Genomic DNA, 17,186 nt, shown 5'->3' with positions numbered 1-17,186 from the left:
CTATGACATCATGGGAACATTAAGCCAAAACAGCTGTTTCAGCCCGTTATTGATTGTATCAGCTGTTTACAGCGAACAATCATCGAGTACTCAAACGAGAAATGGAGAGACTGTGCGTGGACCACACAACTACTAATGTTACATAACTTACGAGATTTCAAGGCCTGCGGAGCTCAAGGACGAAGTTTTTAGTCATCTTGGGGTAGGAGACGTTGTCCGGTATTCCGCGACTTCGCGTCGTTGCTTCGAATACGTCGCAGACTACATTTCTCGACGGTTTTCCGTATTATCACTTCTACGGCGTTTCTTCTCGACAGATGCCACCCTGAAATTATTCTGTCGCGTGCAAAGAGATCTTGGTGTCCTAGTATCAGGATCACAGGTGAGTAGTTGCTCTGTTCTGAAAGTAATCTTCTCTGTTCATTTTTCGCAGGTCACTGGTCTGTTTACTCGTAAGGAGCATCTCTTTGGCAGCAGCGATTTGGACGTCTATGTCAATACGAAGAACGAACGTGCTTTTGTTTCTGTCCTCGGAAAGGCCGGGTACCGATTATTCGTGGACCTTACCAAGCCAGTGTTTTTCGTAGACAGCGACGACAACGACGAAGACAAAGTGCTGACGGTAATGATCCCCAATGAAATGGTCTTTCGGAGCAAATACGTCGACAGTGCGATCGCGTCTGTAAAAGAATATCGTAATGACTGAGGAAAAATCGTGCAAGTGATAGCGTCTCATGGACCTCCTATGGATATCATACTTGGCTTTCACTCCAGTACGAGGACGTCTATTCTTTCATGGTTCAAGAAACTAACGGTGGTCCAGCATGTGTAATGAATGTTATCAGCTATCAATATGCCTACTGTTTGTACCCTTGAGCGACAGCGGTAGAGAACATGGCGGTGGCTCACGTTGGAAATGACATCAATTCTATTTGAGCCCACGAGAAGTGGATCGGGAGAGGTTGGCAAATGCTGATGCAGAGCACGTCAGACGTGAGGCTGGACCTTCACAAAGTGAACCGCTTCGTCGGCGACTGCCACTCTTGGTGTATTCCTTGTGAAGGACCACTCACGATCTCGGATATAGTGGAGAGAAGTGTCAATAAAGTGGATGTTATTGCAGGACACAGCTGGTGATTACTCTACTCTCCGGAATCAGACAAGGGCTTTTACGCCATTTACGCGTGGCTCCAACTACCCAAGTTTTCCGACTACGTGTGTATTTCCAACAAGATTATGCGCAACCTCAAGCCGGTGATGCTTACTTGGTGAGCATGATATATTTCACATCTGTAGTGAGCTGACGGCTGCGTATTCAGGTCAGAAGACAAATTCGTTCGATTTGTAAAGAAAACACTGTATGATAATTGAACTCTGTTACTGGATGTACTGTAGGTCCTCAGTAAATGAAATTTATTATTATTATTTTTTTTTTGCCCTCAAGCCGCGCGTCAGATGAGAAATAATGACGTCTCACTGTTCGACGATGACGAACATCACACATCAATGTACGTCACACCTATTATTCGCATCTTGGAAGTCCGTGGTGCTTCACAAGTCACTCAACAATGTCTCTTCCTTTATATCGAGCAAACGAAAGCATTATCGCAGCCCTTCGAGGAGATGATTTCAGTCAGTGGTTTATGAAGACGCATAATAGATTTTCTCAACACATTACAGAAAGAGGATACAGAGAGGTTGTCTCCAAGTTGAAGGATACGCCGTCACGCCTGTCGCGTTACAACTCAACGGAGATCATCATGGACAATTTCACTGTGGACTATCGCTCGTCGGATGACTTTGCCTTCGTTGCTAATGGGGAAACAGGAGAAGAGGAAGTCTTCGATGTATCTGGAGTGATTTCGGAGGCAAGGTTACCTCCTGTTTTGAAGAGCCACCGGTATAATTGGATATTCAAGTCGAAATGCTTATGCTGACGATGATCAGGGTCAGTATGAATGAGCTTATGCAAACAGTGAAGCTCGTTGGCCCGGAGGACGATCAAGATTTCCATATGGCAGGCTACGCCATGTCTCACATGATCGAATTTCTACAACAATCCGTAGGAACTCCCGTTCAAGCTCTGTACGGTATTCAACACAGTACTGCCCGTGAATTCACCTTCACTAATCGTCTGTTAATGCCCGCACACTCAGCATTTCCTGAGGACATCGTGGTTCTTCCATCGTCCTACAATCCGAGCGAGACTCTTCAAAGCGCTATTGGTGAGGGGAAGTTTGCGTACACCAAGGACAATCAAGTTTCCTATGAGAAGTTCAGTGTAACCGATGAGAACGAGTAAGAATGTTCTTCTCCAATGTTCACAGGTATTTATCTCATCTGTAGAGCATGACGCATCGTGGGCATTAAGCCTGGGATATTTTGACCTGGTCAAATCGTCAATGTAGGCTTCTCCTTCCGATTGATTAAAGCTAAATCGGAGGCTTCTCCTTCGATGCGTTTTGCTGCTCATCTCAATTCGGTGTCGTTATTATCATGGGGAGTGAGAAAGGTGAGTCTTTCCTGTCCACCATACATGCTACGACATTCACAAAACATATCTTAGATTCTGGATGAACGCCGTTTTCAAAAGAAGCATCCCACTCAAGCTTTGCCGGCGAAGTGTCGCCTCTGGTGTTCATCGTCGTCAAACGGAAGCAAGGTAGCCAGTTCAAGCATGATAACTGAGGACTAATATGTAATGAATTAATGTATTTAGTACTGTATACAAAGTATTTTTTCATTTTGTATTCCTGCGAGAGCTATGTTTAGAGTAATTCACATGATGGCATCATATTTTTCGGGGAAAGTTCGGCTATGAGTTGCAACTTACTACAACAACACATTTGAACTACTTCACTCATGGATCTGTTTCAAGCCTTGCGAAGGGGAACGAGTATCAAAGTTGTTCATGACATTCGGCAGAGTACGGGCCCAAAATGTACTACTATTTTTTATTTTTTATTTTTTTCACTAACTCATCCACTTATTTGCAGCTGCAGGGCTTTTGTAAGCCCCACAGGAGCCTGCCTCGATGAATCTGTCACCCAAAGATACTTTTGCTTGCCTTAGAAAACCCGAATCCAATATGAGGACGTGTTATTTTGTCTGCCTTTTCGTTTAGTGACTGCATGTCTCCATACACCCATTTGCGTCCCATGCCGTACGAAGTCACTACATGGATTGAAGAGAATTTGTTCAACTCAGTCGTCTGATGATAGGCCTCATCGTATGTTTCTGTGTAGCGCAGCGCGGCCGATATGCGCTGGATAGCGATCCTCGACTTTACCTCCATCTGTCGATCTCAAAATCTGCAAACGCATCGTTCAAGACGACTCATTCCATGAATGCGACACCCCATGCCCTGACATTGAGGGATTCAAGATAATTGAGCGGTTCAGAGTGTATGACCACAACTCAAAGTACTGGCGGAGCGGTAACAAGACCCGACGGGAAGGAAGACGAGTAGCTAGCTGGTCAGCTTATGGATACTCGTGGTACATGAGCCCCATTCACTGTGCAATGGTAGATAATGGTATTTGAACAATTTTGTGCAGATTACGTTCCATACGGACTGTATTACCTGCCAACCAGACATCTGGATGCGCTCTATTCTACAAGACTGACACCGACGCTGCAACTCATCGTTGCTGCTAATGCTACGCTGCATAAATGGTGCTCGGAGTAAATACAGAGTGCAGAAGACGGTACACTTTATATCAAAGCACTTCATAACTAGGATTATGGTACATGATAATATGCTGCGATGTGTGCACGTCCTGATTTGAAGTGAGTCAGGTCTACTCCAAGGAGATCTATGGTAGTAAGCGATCCTCCGTTCACTTGGCTATCGTATTCATATATCTGGTTCAGTAGGAATATCCTAGCCGTGAAATGGCTACCCATATAATATATGATGAATGCCAGCCAGTAAAAGCAGTTTTCGGTTGAAGTGCGTGTCAATAATTCCAACGCAATTGCCGTCGTCAGTGCGTACTCAGGATACAACTGCAGGTAAAGCAGAGAAGGCGGTCGAGCAAAAGCGATAGTCCACTGAGCGTAAGCTCCACATGTGCGAGCGTGTTCAGTACTTTCACGATGCAACGTACGGGACGCAACAGTGTAGCCTTGCATGCATGCATTCAACCACTGTTGTGTCATCGCAGTAGGTGCTCCTACCATAGACTCGCTGAAAGTCGACCAGATGTTGGGGCTGCAGATTCCAGAAAAAACTGCCTTTGATTCCGGGAACTGTTTCTGGCATCCAAGAGCGCAAGTATATGCAGGTAGAAGCATATTATCATCCGACTCCGTTAACAGATCCAACAGATCTGTCGCTGCAATCATCTTTTCGCCATAGCATGGAAAGTTAACAGGAGCTACCTGAGAAAGAATGTCCCATACATCGTCTCGAAGTCTATTAAGGGCCTGACTGCTAACATGCGTATCATTTTCTGGAACCGTTCTGAAGAACTGACACAAGATTCGGCCGAAATCAGTGCTCTGGGCGAACTGTTCCTGCCAGTCACTCCCGTTAGAATGATATAGTAAATGGAGAGATGTCAATATTGAATCATATGTGCAGGACCAATTTTGATTATCCCAGCTGCATCCGAAACGAAATATTCTCTGTCGGAGATCCGACCCAGCCAGACGTCTTTTCTTTGGATGTTCCTCAGACGTCTCTTCCCGCTGTGTCGGTTCTATCTTCCGTTTTCGTGGATTGGTGCCTGACGTACATCGCAGCTTTTTCGGAGAGGGTTCTTCATGCAGTGTCGATCCTTCGTCATCTCTTTCACGCTTCCGGTCTTTGAACACCTCAAATTCTACGGGGTAGGGAACTTCAGGAGCAGGTACATCTAACAGCACGCCTTGCTCGAATCCATGAGTGACCGAAGTGTTCCAAGCAATAGACTCGATTTTACGCATCTCTTCCACTAAGTCAAATGGCAACGGCTTATTCAGATCAGTAATCCGTACTCTGTTAGCTAAGAAAAGAGCCTGATGACATGTTGCTCTAGATGCTGCAACATACGTGGCAAACCCGCCTTCATCAATGAAAGCTAGAACGCTCGTCATCGTTTGTCCCTGAGCGACTTGACCAGTGCAAGCGAAGCCACCCTGAAACGGCATTTGCTCGTGTGCAATGGAAATATTGACGGTTTTTCCTTGCTCATCTACAATGGGATGTTTAAATGTCCAGATAACAGGTGAAATCGGAAAGCATCCTTGTGGCAGCCCGTTAAGCTTAACATTCGATCCAGGAAACTCAACCACAGCGTACTTTGCATACGTATATCCATACCTGTCCACATCAACCTCGACATGGCGAAGAAATCCTTGCGCTCTGTTAGTAACCTTTAAATCAGTAGATAAATTTTTTGAACGGAGGATGACAGGCATACCTATGTAGAAGGACAATCTTCCGGGCAAAGCTCCTTTGTTCATAAGACTTGACACATCTCGGTCTAACAAATCTCTTCGATTGTGGTCAGACAGAATGCCTCCTCGAATGTTATCGACAGTGCAGCAAGTAATCAGCCTCTTCCCGCAAGTGTTACTCTTCGCTTTATAGGAATTTATCGTGTGGCGTAACAAATTTGTGCGAACGACTGCCACTGCTTCCATGCCTTCCATATCAATACCATTCAGTTCTTCCAACGATTTGACGACTCTACTATTGAACAATTCGACGTCCCCATCAGTACATTGACGCAAACGAAGATGTTTTACTGCCGCGGCGTATTCTGGATCTTTCTCCATTCTCTTCTGCCTATATAAGCATACAGCGTCTGTCAAAGAGTTCCAAACCATTCGACCCAACTGTTTGCTTAGGTTATGATCATTGACTGGGGTTCTTTCCTTGATCCTTGAATAAACAGGAGTACCACGGACAGGCGGATACTGATATAGATCTCCTGTAAATATAACCATCATTCCGCCGAACCACCAATGTGGCTTATCCTTAGCGTATTTGCAACAAGCGTCGATGTCTGGTAGCAATGCTTGATCGAGCAGTGAAACTTCATCAATAACTAAAACCTGTACGTCCTTAAAGTTCTGGCGAAGAGCCTTATGGGCCTTAACAGACATAGTAGACATGAAGGTCTCTTTGCCTTCGACGGATCGTGTCGTATGTTTGGACGCCTTATCAGACACTCTGAGACCGAACGCTTTGTGGATCGTCATACCATCATTGATAGCTGCAGCTGAACCAGTAGGCGCCAAGAATCGCAAAGCATGACCATCACCGCAATGTTCCATTATGGATATCAGTGCTTTGATAACGTGAGTTTTGCCCGTACCTCCCGGACCCATGAGAAACATCCGCATCGGATACGGTTCAGGAGCATGGCTGTCTTCAGAAGGAGGGAAAGTCTTCCGGTAAACGTAATTTTTCGCCATTATCCTGAATGCCATATCTTGCTCACGATTTAGCTTGAAAGCCTTTGACGTCCGTGAAATCAGGAGTCCAATATCACTGGTTTCTCCAACATTTGTCTTGGTATCCTTCGGAAGACCATTCGCTCCGAAGTTCCATGTACGACAATCAAGTCCAGATGCTGTAGTCGTCGTCGTCGGAGCATCGGTTTGCACCTGATGAGATGCATCAGCAGCATTCAAACGTGATGCCGAGATTATGTTCTCGTGTTCTCGAATCTCAGCTTGCCATCTCGACATCATTGTAGAAGTAACGCACATTTCCTTGAACAGCGGGTCCTGAGGATTTACAATCTTCTCTGTAGGATGAAACCATCCAGACTCAGTCAGATGAATGAGGTCATGAGTAGCTTTGGCTTCGACAGAGACATCACGTTTCCCAGGTACAGGCAATTCCAGCAAGTTATCCAGATTATTGTCGAAAACTCTTTCTAATAGAGCAGAATCTCTCAACAAAGACTGTCGCTTCCTCAACCTGTCCGCGTCTCGCTCATCCTCGCATTCATTCATAGCTTCCCAGTTCTTCATGCACTCCTTCGCTTGTTTACTGAACCTGTAAGAATCAAAGCATTCAGTGATTGATTGCCCTTCATTAACAAGAGGTACAGTCCTATGAAAAGGCTTAAAATGAGCAAGCATAAATGCTTTATAGCACCGATCGTGAGCTCGAGGTAAGTGGTAACCAACGCTTCGAGGTACCATCTTTGACATGTACTCTGCTTCCTCTAGGCTAGTATGCTCAGCAATTTCATGCGTGTCGAACAGTTCAAATCCAGGCGAAAACGGAAAACGATTCATCTTATCAATCCTATCGCCGGTAACATAGTTGGACAATACTTCCTCGTCCTTCGTACCCTTGCGAACAACTTTGAAATGATGAACAAACTCATAGAACGAGATCGGAAGCAGCTCGAGCGATCGATTCAAGTATTCGGCAACTTGACATCGCCAAACAAGTGATCCTCTCTTGTTTAAACGAACAGCAAGATACACATCTTCACTCTCCTCTGTCTCATCCTCTTCACTGAAAGGCCACCGCTTCTGAACGTACTTCATCAAAAATCCGGATGTCATCAGTACCATTTCATGTGAACAAAAGACTTCTCGCTGGCCACGAAGTACTCTCGCTGCTTGCTGCGCATGTACCTGCTGCATTTTCACAAATTGAGCAAGACATTTATGCAGAACGGTGCGTGCCTCCAGCTGTTCGCCTTCAAGAAGTGAGGTATGCGCATTCATCAATGCATCTGCCATTAAGGAAAGCATTTCGTAAGTCTTCACACTCATTTTGGTGATATAATCAGTGATATAGAACATTGCAGCCTTGCAGGATTTTCCAGACAAAATGCATCTCATATCATGGTTGTGTCTGCAGTAAACTAACACAAAGTCATTGAAGTAATTAACAAGAATGTCTCGACAGGCTGCAACAACCGAACGAGTTTCCTTCTCGTAGTGCGAATGCGCTACATACTCGTGCGGAAACTGAAAGCGACAAGTTTTATGACCGTACTTATAACAAACATCATGATGAGAATGACGTTGTAACAGTTCCCCACAGTACTTAACCTCTTGCTCAAAGCGCATCAAAAAATCTCTAATTTCTTGTGGCTGGGCGTCTTCATCGGGTGGTTGTGGAGGCCTCTCCGTTTTCGGTTTCCCGAGCTTATCAAAAGCGATATCTTCAGGCAAATCGTGTCTGATTATATCATCATAAAACTCAAAAAATCTGTCCTGAAATTCCTCTGATTGCTCTAGACGACGATGCATTTCTTCAGGATTCAAGCCCCCCATTAAAATGATGAGGAAGTGTACGTGGTACGAACCGCGTTCGGTGAGTTCAGTCGTTCCATAAAATGCTTTCAAATGTCCTAAAATTCCGCCTTCTCTTGAAGATCTCCTCTTTTTAAAATCCCATCCAAAAAGGCAACACATCATAGCCTTACAAGAAAAATTGAAGAAATCCAAAGCTGCCACAGGATCGTCCGCTAACCTAGTACAACGTTTTACATAATCTGCCATCTTTGGAAAACGCTCATCGAGATTGATAGCAGTGTCTCTGCACATCAACTGAAAAACAGGACTGTTCTGTGGAGACGGATTAGCAGTGAAAAATATATGAGGTATGCCAAAATGTCCACAGTACGACCTTATCTCGTTTCGATAAGTAATCTTTGAAGCTTCTGATCCAGTTACTTTCGCAGCGATCGTCTTCACCTTAGACAAAAGCGTGAACACCTTCTTCTCTTCTGCTGTCAAGTCAGCAACCTTCCCTTCTTCCTCGAGATGCTTTGCCACCACCGCCTTTAACGTCGCCGGCTTTATACCTTCGATGACATCTGATACAGCATCAAAGTTTGCTGAATTGACGGTGAAATGTGTATGCAGATGAGCCTGACGCCGCTGAATAATGTTCATAGCAACGAAGATGAAGGAGTTATGACACCAGAACGATCGGTCTCCAATATCAAGAAAGTAATTCGCGTGCGTATCAAAGGCAACAGTAACTTTCCGTTGTGGTTCTTCAAAGCCTCCTTTGCCAAAAGGAAATAAAGTAGGAAACATACCCTTCATCAAATCGGGATTGTTGTATTCACCTATAGCTTCTGATCCAGAAAAGATTGTCAGATCTGGCTTCTCATCGGGTGGACGTATTAAATTTCTCAATGCAGCGGCTTCAAACGTTCGTCCCTGTATCTTTACAGATTCAACATCTGAGACTCCCATTCTCTCCAACAACGGCATACGATTATCGTCCTGATCACCGTCTACACGTTCTTGACTGTCGTTCGATAAATCCATCACAAAGTGTGGCTCTAATCCTGCTGTTTCCTCTGCGAAAATCTCGTGAACGGAAGACGGGTCGACTTCGATGAGACGTGCATCTAACCCTGGTATCTCGTCGTTCTCATACAACTCCAGGTGAGCCCTCGAAAGCCTGATCTTCTTGTACAACGGATTATTTTCGGACAACCATTGTAAGAAATCCCAAACTTTGTCCTTTCGAATACGATACATTGGTTTCAGACAATCTTTATTGCTCTGTTTTGGACCGAGGAACACGACACTTAACATTCCCTTCAAGTCAGCGGGAACCCGTGGCAAAACCGATGCGGTGGAGACAAAGTTCAAATCGTGTGCGCATGTATTACCATGAGATACGCGTGGCTGGTCTTCAGCACCACTGTGAAATAAACACGTAACATGGCAGGTACATCGATAGATTCCACAAGCCATTTCTTCGACCCAGGTCAGATCCCTGAAACATTCCGGCAACGAACCTCTGTATAAATCATTTCGCAGCGAATACATAGGAAGACGACCACCTCTGAGACGTGAATCACATGTATGACATATATTTAGTAAACCATTTTCAAACCCTCGAGGATCTAGCAGATACTCACTCAAAAGGGGATGCTGAACGATATCCTCTTCCGGGCGCCGATCATCATCAGTTGCAGACAAGATACTGAAATGAAGCGCCTTAAACATTCCCTCGAAAGATTTTTCGTCGTACCGCTTCACCAAAAGCGGCTCTCCACCTTCCAGTTCTCTGCCACAAACAGAACAGATATGTGTTTTCGGCCATTTCGTTCGTTCCATGTATTGACGTGCGCACTCCAATTTCGTATCCAAGGGAACTACCTGAGGCCACGATTCTGTTACATCTTTGTATACATCAGCTAAACGAGCACTGCTGTCCATACGATGGCTTCTCCGAACCGTCTGGCGTGAGATTCTACGATGCTGTGCACGCATGGGAGCGACGAATTTGTTGCATACGCCTGAACCATACTCGTATTCAAGCAAGTCAAGGACTCCGAACTTACTATGCAATATGACAGAATTAGTATACGCGTTCATCAAGTCTCCGATAACCGATGGCGGAAGGTAAACAAGTTCGTTCCATCTGGAGCACATACTGCGGCGCAGCGCTTCCAACTTATCCGCTCGTCTATCAGTCAATGAACAGTAACGCCGCGAGTGATGTACACGCAGGAGTGTTTTGTTTAGAAGCTCTGTCGACAAGCTCCTGGCTCTTGCTCGAAAATGAGGTCCATCAAGTTCCGGATCCAATGCTCGAAGTAAACCACTTCCGCTTCAAGGTACATTCAAGTAGGTACGCACACGAGGCCTTATAATCTTTGGAAATATCTTATCGCTGAACCTACTTCGGAAGATCTCGAAGCACATCCACCTTCTGCTGTTGACTTCCGGACAACCATCGATAGCTTTCTCCTTGCACAAGCGAAGAAGACAGTCATCATCAGACAATAGTACATTACGTGCAAGCAATAAAAACTCATTAGTGACAGCCTCGATCACACACTCGCGATTCTTCACTTTATGCCAGTCTCCAAGGACGCGGCCCATGTCTTTCACAGTAATACCATCGAAGCAATCCCGGATTTCGTCCGCAGTTCTGTACAACCACGAAGGATTACAGCTTAAAATGGAGGCACCGACGCGATAAAAGTTACGGGGATGAAAGTATTCATTCTCGATATCCTGCGGCGTAACGAACATTTGAATGTCGCACGATACATCTTCCACAATGAAACAGCCATTGGAAAAACTCACTTCAACTCCTTCCCAACCACTCTCAGCCGAGAACGCATGCTGAAGCCATGAACCGATGCTCTCGGCATCACGAAAAACAGGTAAGTTGAAACCCGGAAAGTACAAAGGATCATAATACTGAGGAAATTCTTCAACGGAATGTTCCACACCATCAGGCGGCAACAGACACTCATCCAGAACTCGAGTACACTTACATGGCAGCTTCCAAACTGGAAAAGTCATCGCGACGATAACAAGCCAAGCGTTTATAGTCCAATCAAAAAACTCCCAAGGAGCAGTTAACGCACGCAGAGCGTAGTCACCGAGTGACGTCCCCTTAGCAAATGCTTCAAGGAGACCGTGTGGCGAAGATTATCACCACAATAATTAAGTGTTATTTCGTTCTTTATCTGTGGTAGGAACGCAATCCGGGACCATAAGAAAGGGCGCATATGAAGAACAAGTCAGAAAGTTACGAACATTTCGAATAGGCATCCCTACATCCAGAAAGCCGTTACTTACGCCGCTAAGCACAATACTGATATGCATACCTTGTTCGATCAATCAAGCTATAGACCTCGCAGCAGCAGCCGTCGTTAAACGACCAGTATGAGCAGTGTAAGTGTTTTATAAGTCAGGTAGCTCAGTTATGCCTGCGAGAACGGACGCCGACGACAAGTCAGAAGCTGAAATTGAACATGCTGACCAACGTCTTCCCAGAAAGTGCACGTCTCGGAACCACCGTGAGAACAGTGGTGAGACCGCTCCACATTTTATCTTATCAGTGGAGCATTATGTCCACGAGGACTCACATGACGAGCATTTATGGTATAAATTCTGACTAAGATAGCCCCTAATTTGACGAGTTGGCAGGAGGATGGTCGTTATCCATCTATGTAGGGCCCTCTGTCGTTTCCTCCTTATCTCGGAAAGAATCGGGGATCGGACCGGTAGGCATCGGACCGATAACCGGCGCTGAGTGTCGTCCTCTTTCCACCAAGCCCCCACTCTCTCGATTCCGAGGCTTGCCCGTGGCAAAGTCCGTTCCCTTTGTCCCTTCGGAATGCCTCGTTATCGGACACAGAGGACCAGCCTTGCCCTTCAACATGTGCGCTCGAACTCTGAAAGGGTCTCGTTTCAGATTTTGGAGTGGATAACTCGGATTTTTGGGGGTGGACAATTCAGAGGAATAGGTGGATGACTCAGTGAGACCTGCTGGGTGATGGGGAAGCGAGGTGCGTAGAGTCACAGCTCTTTTCGGCTGTGTCGTACTGACGTCGTGGGCTGCGTTAGTGTTCCGATGTACTACAACAGGCGGGTTCGAGCTGGCAGTAGCGTCTTCGTCACTAGGTGCATAGGCACCTAGACTGAAGTAAAATTCCTGTAGCTTCTGTATGCAATATACCTCGTTCAAATTCCGATACGCCCTAAAGCGGGGCATAACCTGCAAAACTGGCAACAGACAAGCAGCGAACAACCAGGCCACACCTAGATGCAGATACATTCGGCAAATGTCCCACCTTTCTTCAATCTGCACCCATGTATTAGCCCTCCTCAAGCACTCTATGAGTATTACACCATCACTTTCGAGATCCAGCACCCTTAGCTCTTCGCGGACAGCCCCAACTTGCCAATGACCATGCAGGCGGCACATGGCGGAGATAGTCACCACGCTACCCAGGTATAGCAAAATTCAAACAGAATGAGCGAGCACAAATGACGCATCACAAGCGAGACTGTCCGTGGGCATAGCGGTGACAACAAGCCAAATCCTAATACAGCAGTTACAGCCTTGGCATGTCAGTCTAGACCTCACCGAGCAACTTGCACGGCCTCCTCTTTATTGACACCCGAGTCAATGGTCGTATATCAGAAACTACGAGTGCAGGCATAGTGCACAGCGAGTTGACCGGGACTTTCATGAGCAGTAAGCAGTGAGGACTCCGCTCTGAGTTGCAGCCAAGTACATCTCTAGCAACCTCGCAATAAGTCGTGGTCTGGACACCAGTAAGCTGACAAAATTCGATAGTAGCATATCAGTGACTCGCCGAGGAAATAGCCACATCTTGATTCTTTCAAGAAGCCTAGGAGGCACCACTTTCAGATGACGGAGAATATACTCTTCCAAATTATCACTCTGGAGACGCCGGGTATTCGTTGCGTAGCTCAAGCCCACTAATCCCGGGTACAGTGAACCGATATTCAGCATATTAAGGGAAATCTTTCATGCCGCACACACGACCGTCCTTGGGTGCAAAGAGAAATCCATCATCTCGAGCATCCGTGGAAGGATTGAACATCTTTGGGAGAGCCAAGGATCACGAGTGGCAATGTGCACTTCATCAAAGGTGACATGTATCCGCAGTGAGTCGTTGGTGCCGTGCACGATTTTCTTGATGGAGTCACGAAACTTATCCAAGAATTTCCTAGCGGCACGGCGGAGTGTGTCGCCATCAAACGTCTGAGCTACTTTTGCGATGTGGACGAAGATATCCTCTGAGTTCGCGAGGTATGGTGGACAGGCTTGGAGAAGCAAGAGGCGGCGGCGGGCATCGAAAGGGGCCGGGTTTTGTGATAAAACTAGGTCCAGGAAGGAGGCGAGAACGTACATCCTTGTGTAGACAAGGACGTAGAATGCTCTCCGCACTGCCTTCGAACCCTCATGCGTGCTTTTTGAAGTCGTGTTAACGGTTTCCACCACCCACTGTACATCACCTGATCCCGTTGTCCAAGTCGCTTCCTCCCTAGAGCAAGTGAAATATATCAGAAAATACTTCGCAACTGCTTCAAAGAGCAGTCTGGTCTTTCCGTATCCAGGTAAATCGATGACGGTCCTAGATATGATTAGGAAGAGGGTAGAGGAAGGAGGAAAGAGAACTACGTTGAACAAGATTCTCGCATATCTTCCTCGTTACAGCGATGAAATACGTCTTCCCAGCTGGTGAGGCTTTCGTTGGGATCACCGAGGCCGGCAAGGAGGAGGTGGACCCTGTCCGCGTCCGGATGATGGACATTGGCGTGGGGTCCTTTTCCGTCGTGTTTCGAGGAAAAATGATAATCAAGGCCTCCTTTAGCATAGTCCTGCAGGACATCAGAGAAAGTGTCGATGACTTTCTTGGACACGCTCTCGAGCTCTTCCACGTCAATTCTATTCTTAGTAGTTCCTTGAAAAACAATGAGTTATAGGTCAATAATAGTGAGATTAGTGGGATGTACGTTCTAAACCATTATTAATTTCTGTGGTGACCGTAGACGACGAGCCAATGGAAAAATTTCAGAACTTAGGACGTACCCGGCTTCAGATTTCTACCGAAAAACCATGCTGCAAGAAACGATATGAGCGCATATAAGAGGTCCAGAAATGAAAGCGAAACTCAACGGTGATTCAGTAGCTCCCTATAATTCCCATCTATCCTTCCTTGTTCTGTGAGCTCATACAGTTTTTCTGGTTCGTCCGCAAGGGGAACCCTTGGCTCGAAGAGAAGATCCTCTATTAGTGCGAACAGCCTTATAGCGGACACCCTTGTGTGTATGCCAGTTTCCTTGGCTATAAGTAGATTGTCGAGGAACATCCTATTTAAGAATTCTCTCTGGTCTTCTTCGAGAGGTGCGCCCTCTTGTGCGGCCATTGTCAAACGGTCAACATACTGTATTAGGAAGAATGTAAGGACGTACCGAGTACACATTCTCTATCCATTCTGTTCACTGTCAGTCAGTACTTCAACTGCGACTAGAGGGTTGATAATCCGAAGGATCCTCTGCAATATTAATGTATCCAGACAACTTTGAGATCTGATGAAGTTGGGTGGAACGTGCGAGCTACCTGCCATTGTCTTAGAATCTGTCTAGCATTATTCGCAGTTGCCAATACAGTTCCGAGCAGTATCTGAGTTCGATCAGTGCTAGTATGTAACACGACGCCTGGCGTTGAAGGATCCGAATCGTAGGTCTCGACGATTCAGGCCTAACTGCGAATGATGACCATCAAATAACCGTTGCGATTTCCAGTCGGTATCAGCTGGTCAAAACGGCGACGTGTGGACTTAGAACGTTAATGTGATAGGAACACTTGGAAGTCCAAAATCATGTAGACACTGTACCAGGTAACAGAAGATTTTCAAAATCAGACTTGATAGAATCGGGACAACCCGGCTTACATAAAAGTCCAAGCAGTCGAACGCGACAGGTCACACTTGTGACACCTCGCGTTCTTCTCCGTCTCTTGTCCTCTTGGGTCCTATCAAAAATGTCGACATTGCCGACGGAAAAAAATTCCGAGATCGACTCCTCCTCACCTCCAGCGCACAAAAAGGTCAAAATGACTTCTTCAAATGGCCATGAAGTGGTGTACAGGCAGACCTCGACGTGTCGCGTCGTCAATCTTAAACGACGAGCAAAACTATCGATGCTTCCTACTCTGCCTCTGGACATCTTATTTGAGGTACGTTATTCGTCTTTCTTCATTGTGACATGTTCATATAGGATGTTCAGATATTCGGTCATCTTAATCCATTAGATTTGCTCCATCTGACACGGACGACGAAGGAGTTTCGGCGCGTCCGTGCGTGATTTTTCATACTTTCCACGACCTCCTTTTAATGAGCGTTTGCAGTCACCCACAGATCATCGACGACTGTCTGGAAATCTTCGTTGGCCAATGTTCCCGGATTACCACCATGCCCAGAGGACATGTCCCACCCTGCCTGGTCTAGCCTAGTCTTTGACCACTTTTGCCATGTACGTATCCCTCAAAATCTATCCGCACACTTCACTGAACAGATAACACAGGAATGTTTTGCGTCGAATATTCGCAACATCGACTGGTGCATACGTGTCCGGTTATGCTCAAAGTGCGCTAAAACCTGGTAACGTCACCGGTCTTGTTCCGTTTATGGTATCCTCATTGCTCCATTGTTTCCTTGTCCCTTAGTCTATTGTCCGAATCTGGATTTGATGAGAGTAACAAGAGCGACAAGATCATCCTTCGTTCTGTCCCATTCCATAGCTGGCCTGGCCGTCATCGTAGGTGGTATTATATCTGCGCAATGACCTTGGGGCTGATAAACAATCGCCAGCGAAAGAAAAATTCTGCTTCGTCAAAGAAAAGGACGGTTTCGTGAAGGCCTTCAACGCCTGTCAAGGGAAAGACTCAAGGAAGGAATTTTTGGCGAAGAGAAAAGCGGGCATAAAGGCTCGTAAAGACGTAAGCATGCCCCCTCCTGAATTCCCTCTCGCTACTGACAAAAAGACACAACCAAGCATGCGAAAAAATGTGCACAGTGGGCTGATTCCGTGAGCGAAAGCCGTAGCAAAGAGCTCGAGGACATTCGAAAACAGAGGAGCCAAGCGTGAGTGGGTCAAGATTTACGTCCGAGTAGTTTATTGACATCCTGCCAGTATCGAGAGTAGACTGACGTCTCTGGGGCATGGCCAAGAGATTGCATATCTCAAGGATCTCGAAAAAACCGGTTCGTTGTCTGAACGGAGAGGACTGATTCTTTTCTCCGACCAGTGGGAGGTGAAGCAGTCCAAACCTCTCACTGACAAAAGTAAGTCTGCTCATCCTTTTCCCCAAGAGTCACCACCAATACTTAACTTCTCCCAGACTGGAACTTTATCGAAGGCACTATGCTAGAATACATGCAGGACGTCAAGACGCACCGCCTCAAGAAAGAACGGAACGAACTCCTCAGCGCGCGCCGGTCCCTCATTGCAGATGAATGGCGTTCATGTCGCTCTCCGTCAAACGAGTTCCAACCAAGCCTACTGGACGTATGGCTATGGAAGGAAATGAAATACTTCATCGACCTCCCGCCGAGCGTCACCGTAACTACAGAAATGGTCAGGGATGCTATGACGTCGCGCCTTCCTGCCTTCATTACTTCGTGGCGTGACGAGCGGTTGCTAGAGATGTCATGTACGATGGGTTGAGAAGTCCGCGGGGGAAATATGAGTCACCTGCATCAGGCGACGTGCGTTCTTGTGTGTACGAAATCGTTCGCTGCCCAGAATTCCGTTCTCTGATGACACTTTGCCATGAACAAGCAGCTGGGACAATCATGTCAATATTCCTCTACGCATGTCCTTTCCATTGTGTAATGCCCTTCGTCGCGTAAATGGTGACCAGTGCACGTGAACGTTACCCTGATGGTGACTGCAAAAGTCTTATCGGTTGGACTGTGACG

The 17,186-nt window shown here is 46.3% G+C and overlaps 8 protein-coding genes across 8 annotated transcripts; 3 read left to right on the top strand and 5 right to left on the bottom strand.

Annotated features, from left to right (window-relative positions):
• Nucleotides 1-101: 101 nt before the first annotated feature.
• On the top strand, nucleotides 102-706 carry EV420DRAFT_1636719 (uncharacterized protein; the record flags this gene model as incomplete). Its single annotated transcript, XM_060476626.1, has 3 exons — nucleotides 102-112; nucleotides 163-382; nucleotides 434-706. The coding sequence occupies 3 exons, from the start codon at nucleotides 102-104 to the stop codon at nucleotides 704-706; spliced, it is 504 nt and encodes a 167-aa protein (XP_060336941.1).
• Nucleotides 707-1,568: 862 nt separating this feature from the next.
• On the top strand, nucleotides 1,569-2,302 carry EV420DRAFT_1636718 (uncharacterized protein; the record flags this gene model as incomplete). The annotated part of the gene is made up of 3 exons (XM_060476625.1): nucleotides 1,569-1,632; nucleotides 1,681-1,900; nucleotides 1,948-2,302. 3 exons carry the CDS (start codon nucleotides 1,569-1,571, stop codon nucleotides 2,300-2,302), a joined length of 639 nt encoding a protein of 212 aa, XP_060336940.1.
• Nucleotides 2,303-7,692: 5,390 nt separating this feature from the next.
• Nucleotides 7,693-8,043, bottom strand: EV420DRAFT_1216419 (uncharacterized protein; the record flags this gene model as incomplete). Its single annotated transcript, XM_060466413.1, has 1 exon — nucleotides 7,693-8,043. A coding segment is annotated over one exon (351 nt), but the record flags the coding sequence as incomplete, so codon positions are not given.
• A 237-nt stretch (nucleotides 8,044-8,280) lies between these two features.
• On the bottom strand, nucleotides 8,281-9,168 carry EV420DRAFT_1261642 (uncharacterized protein; the record flags this gene model as incomplete). The annotated part of the gene is made up of 1 exon (XM_060467084.1): nucleotides 8,281-9,168. A coding segment is annotated over one exon (888 nt), but the record flags the coding sequence as incomplete, so codon positions are not given.
• A 144-nt stretch (nucleotides 9,169-9,312) lies between these two features.
• Nucleotides 9,313-9,933, bottom strand: EV420DRAFT_1261422 (uncharacterized protein; the record flags this gene model as incomplete). The annotated part of the gene is made up of 1 exon (XM_060467065.1): nucleotides 9,313-9,933. A coding segment is annotated over one exon (621 nt), but the record flags the coding sequence as incomplete, so codon positions are not given.
• A 1,938-nt stretch (nucleotides 9,934-11,871) lies between these two features.
• On the bottom strand, nucleotides 11,872-12,655 carry EV420DRAFT_1743950 (uncharacterized protein; the record flags this gene model as incomplete). Its single annotated transcript, XM_060480093.1, has 1 exon — nucleotides 11,872-12,655. One exon carries the CDS (start codon nucleotides 12,653-12,655, stop codon nucleotides 11,894-11,896), a length of 762 nt encoding a protein of 253 aa, XP_060336936.1. The 3' UTR covers nucleotides 11,872-11,893.
• Nucleotides 12,656-13,225: 570 nt separating this feature from the next.
• Nucleotides 13,226-14,630, bottom strand: EV420DRAFT_1759351 (uncharacterized protein; the record flags this gene model as incomplete). The annotated part of the gene is made up of 5 exons (XM_060480585.1): nucleotides 13,226-13,835; nucleotides 13,883-14,165; nucleotides 14,218-14,238; nucleotides 14,294-14,323; nucleotides 14,381-14,630. The coding sequence occupies 5 exons, from the start codon at nucleotides 14,628-14,630 to the stop codon at nucleotides 13,226-13,228; spliced, it is 1,194 nt and encodes a 397-aa protein (XP_060336935.1).
• Nucleotides 14,631-15,200: 570 nt separating this feature from the next.
• Nucleotides 15,201-16,998, top strand: EV420DRAFT_809921 (uncharacterized protein). Its single transcript, XM_060483551.1, has 9 exons — nucleotides 15,201-15,442; nucleotides 15,493-15,562; nucleotides 15,614-15,738; nucleotides 15,790-15,866; nucleotides 15,932-16,023; nucleotides 16,077-16,204; nucleotides 16,261-16,349; nucleotides 16,399-16,550; nucleotides 16,607-16,998. The coding sequence occupies exons 1-9, from the start codon at nucleotides 15,248-15,250 to the stop codon at nucleotides 16,930-16,932; spliced, it is 1,254 nt and encodes a 417-aa protein (XP_060336934.1). The 5' UTR covers nucleotides 15,201-15,247; the 3' UTR covers nucleotides 16,933-16,998.
• The last annotated feature ends 188 nt before the right edge of the window (nucleotides 16,999-17,186 follow it).

This window comes from Desarmillaria tabescens (assembly GCF_030435595.1).
Source record: "Desarmillaria tabescens strain CCBAS 213 chromosome Unknown EV420scaffold_4, whole genome shotgun sequence".
NCBI lineage: Eukaryota > Fungi > Basidiomycota > Agaricomycetes > Agaricales > Physalacriaceae > Desarmillaria > Desarmillaria tabescens.
Note: the sequence above shows the minus strand (reverse complement) of the source record. Positions and strands in the feature narration are given on the sequence as shown.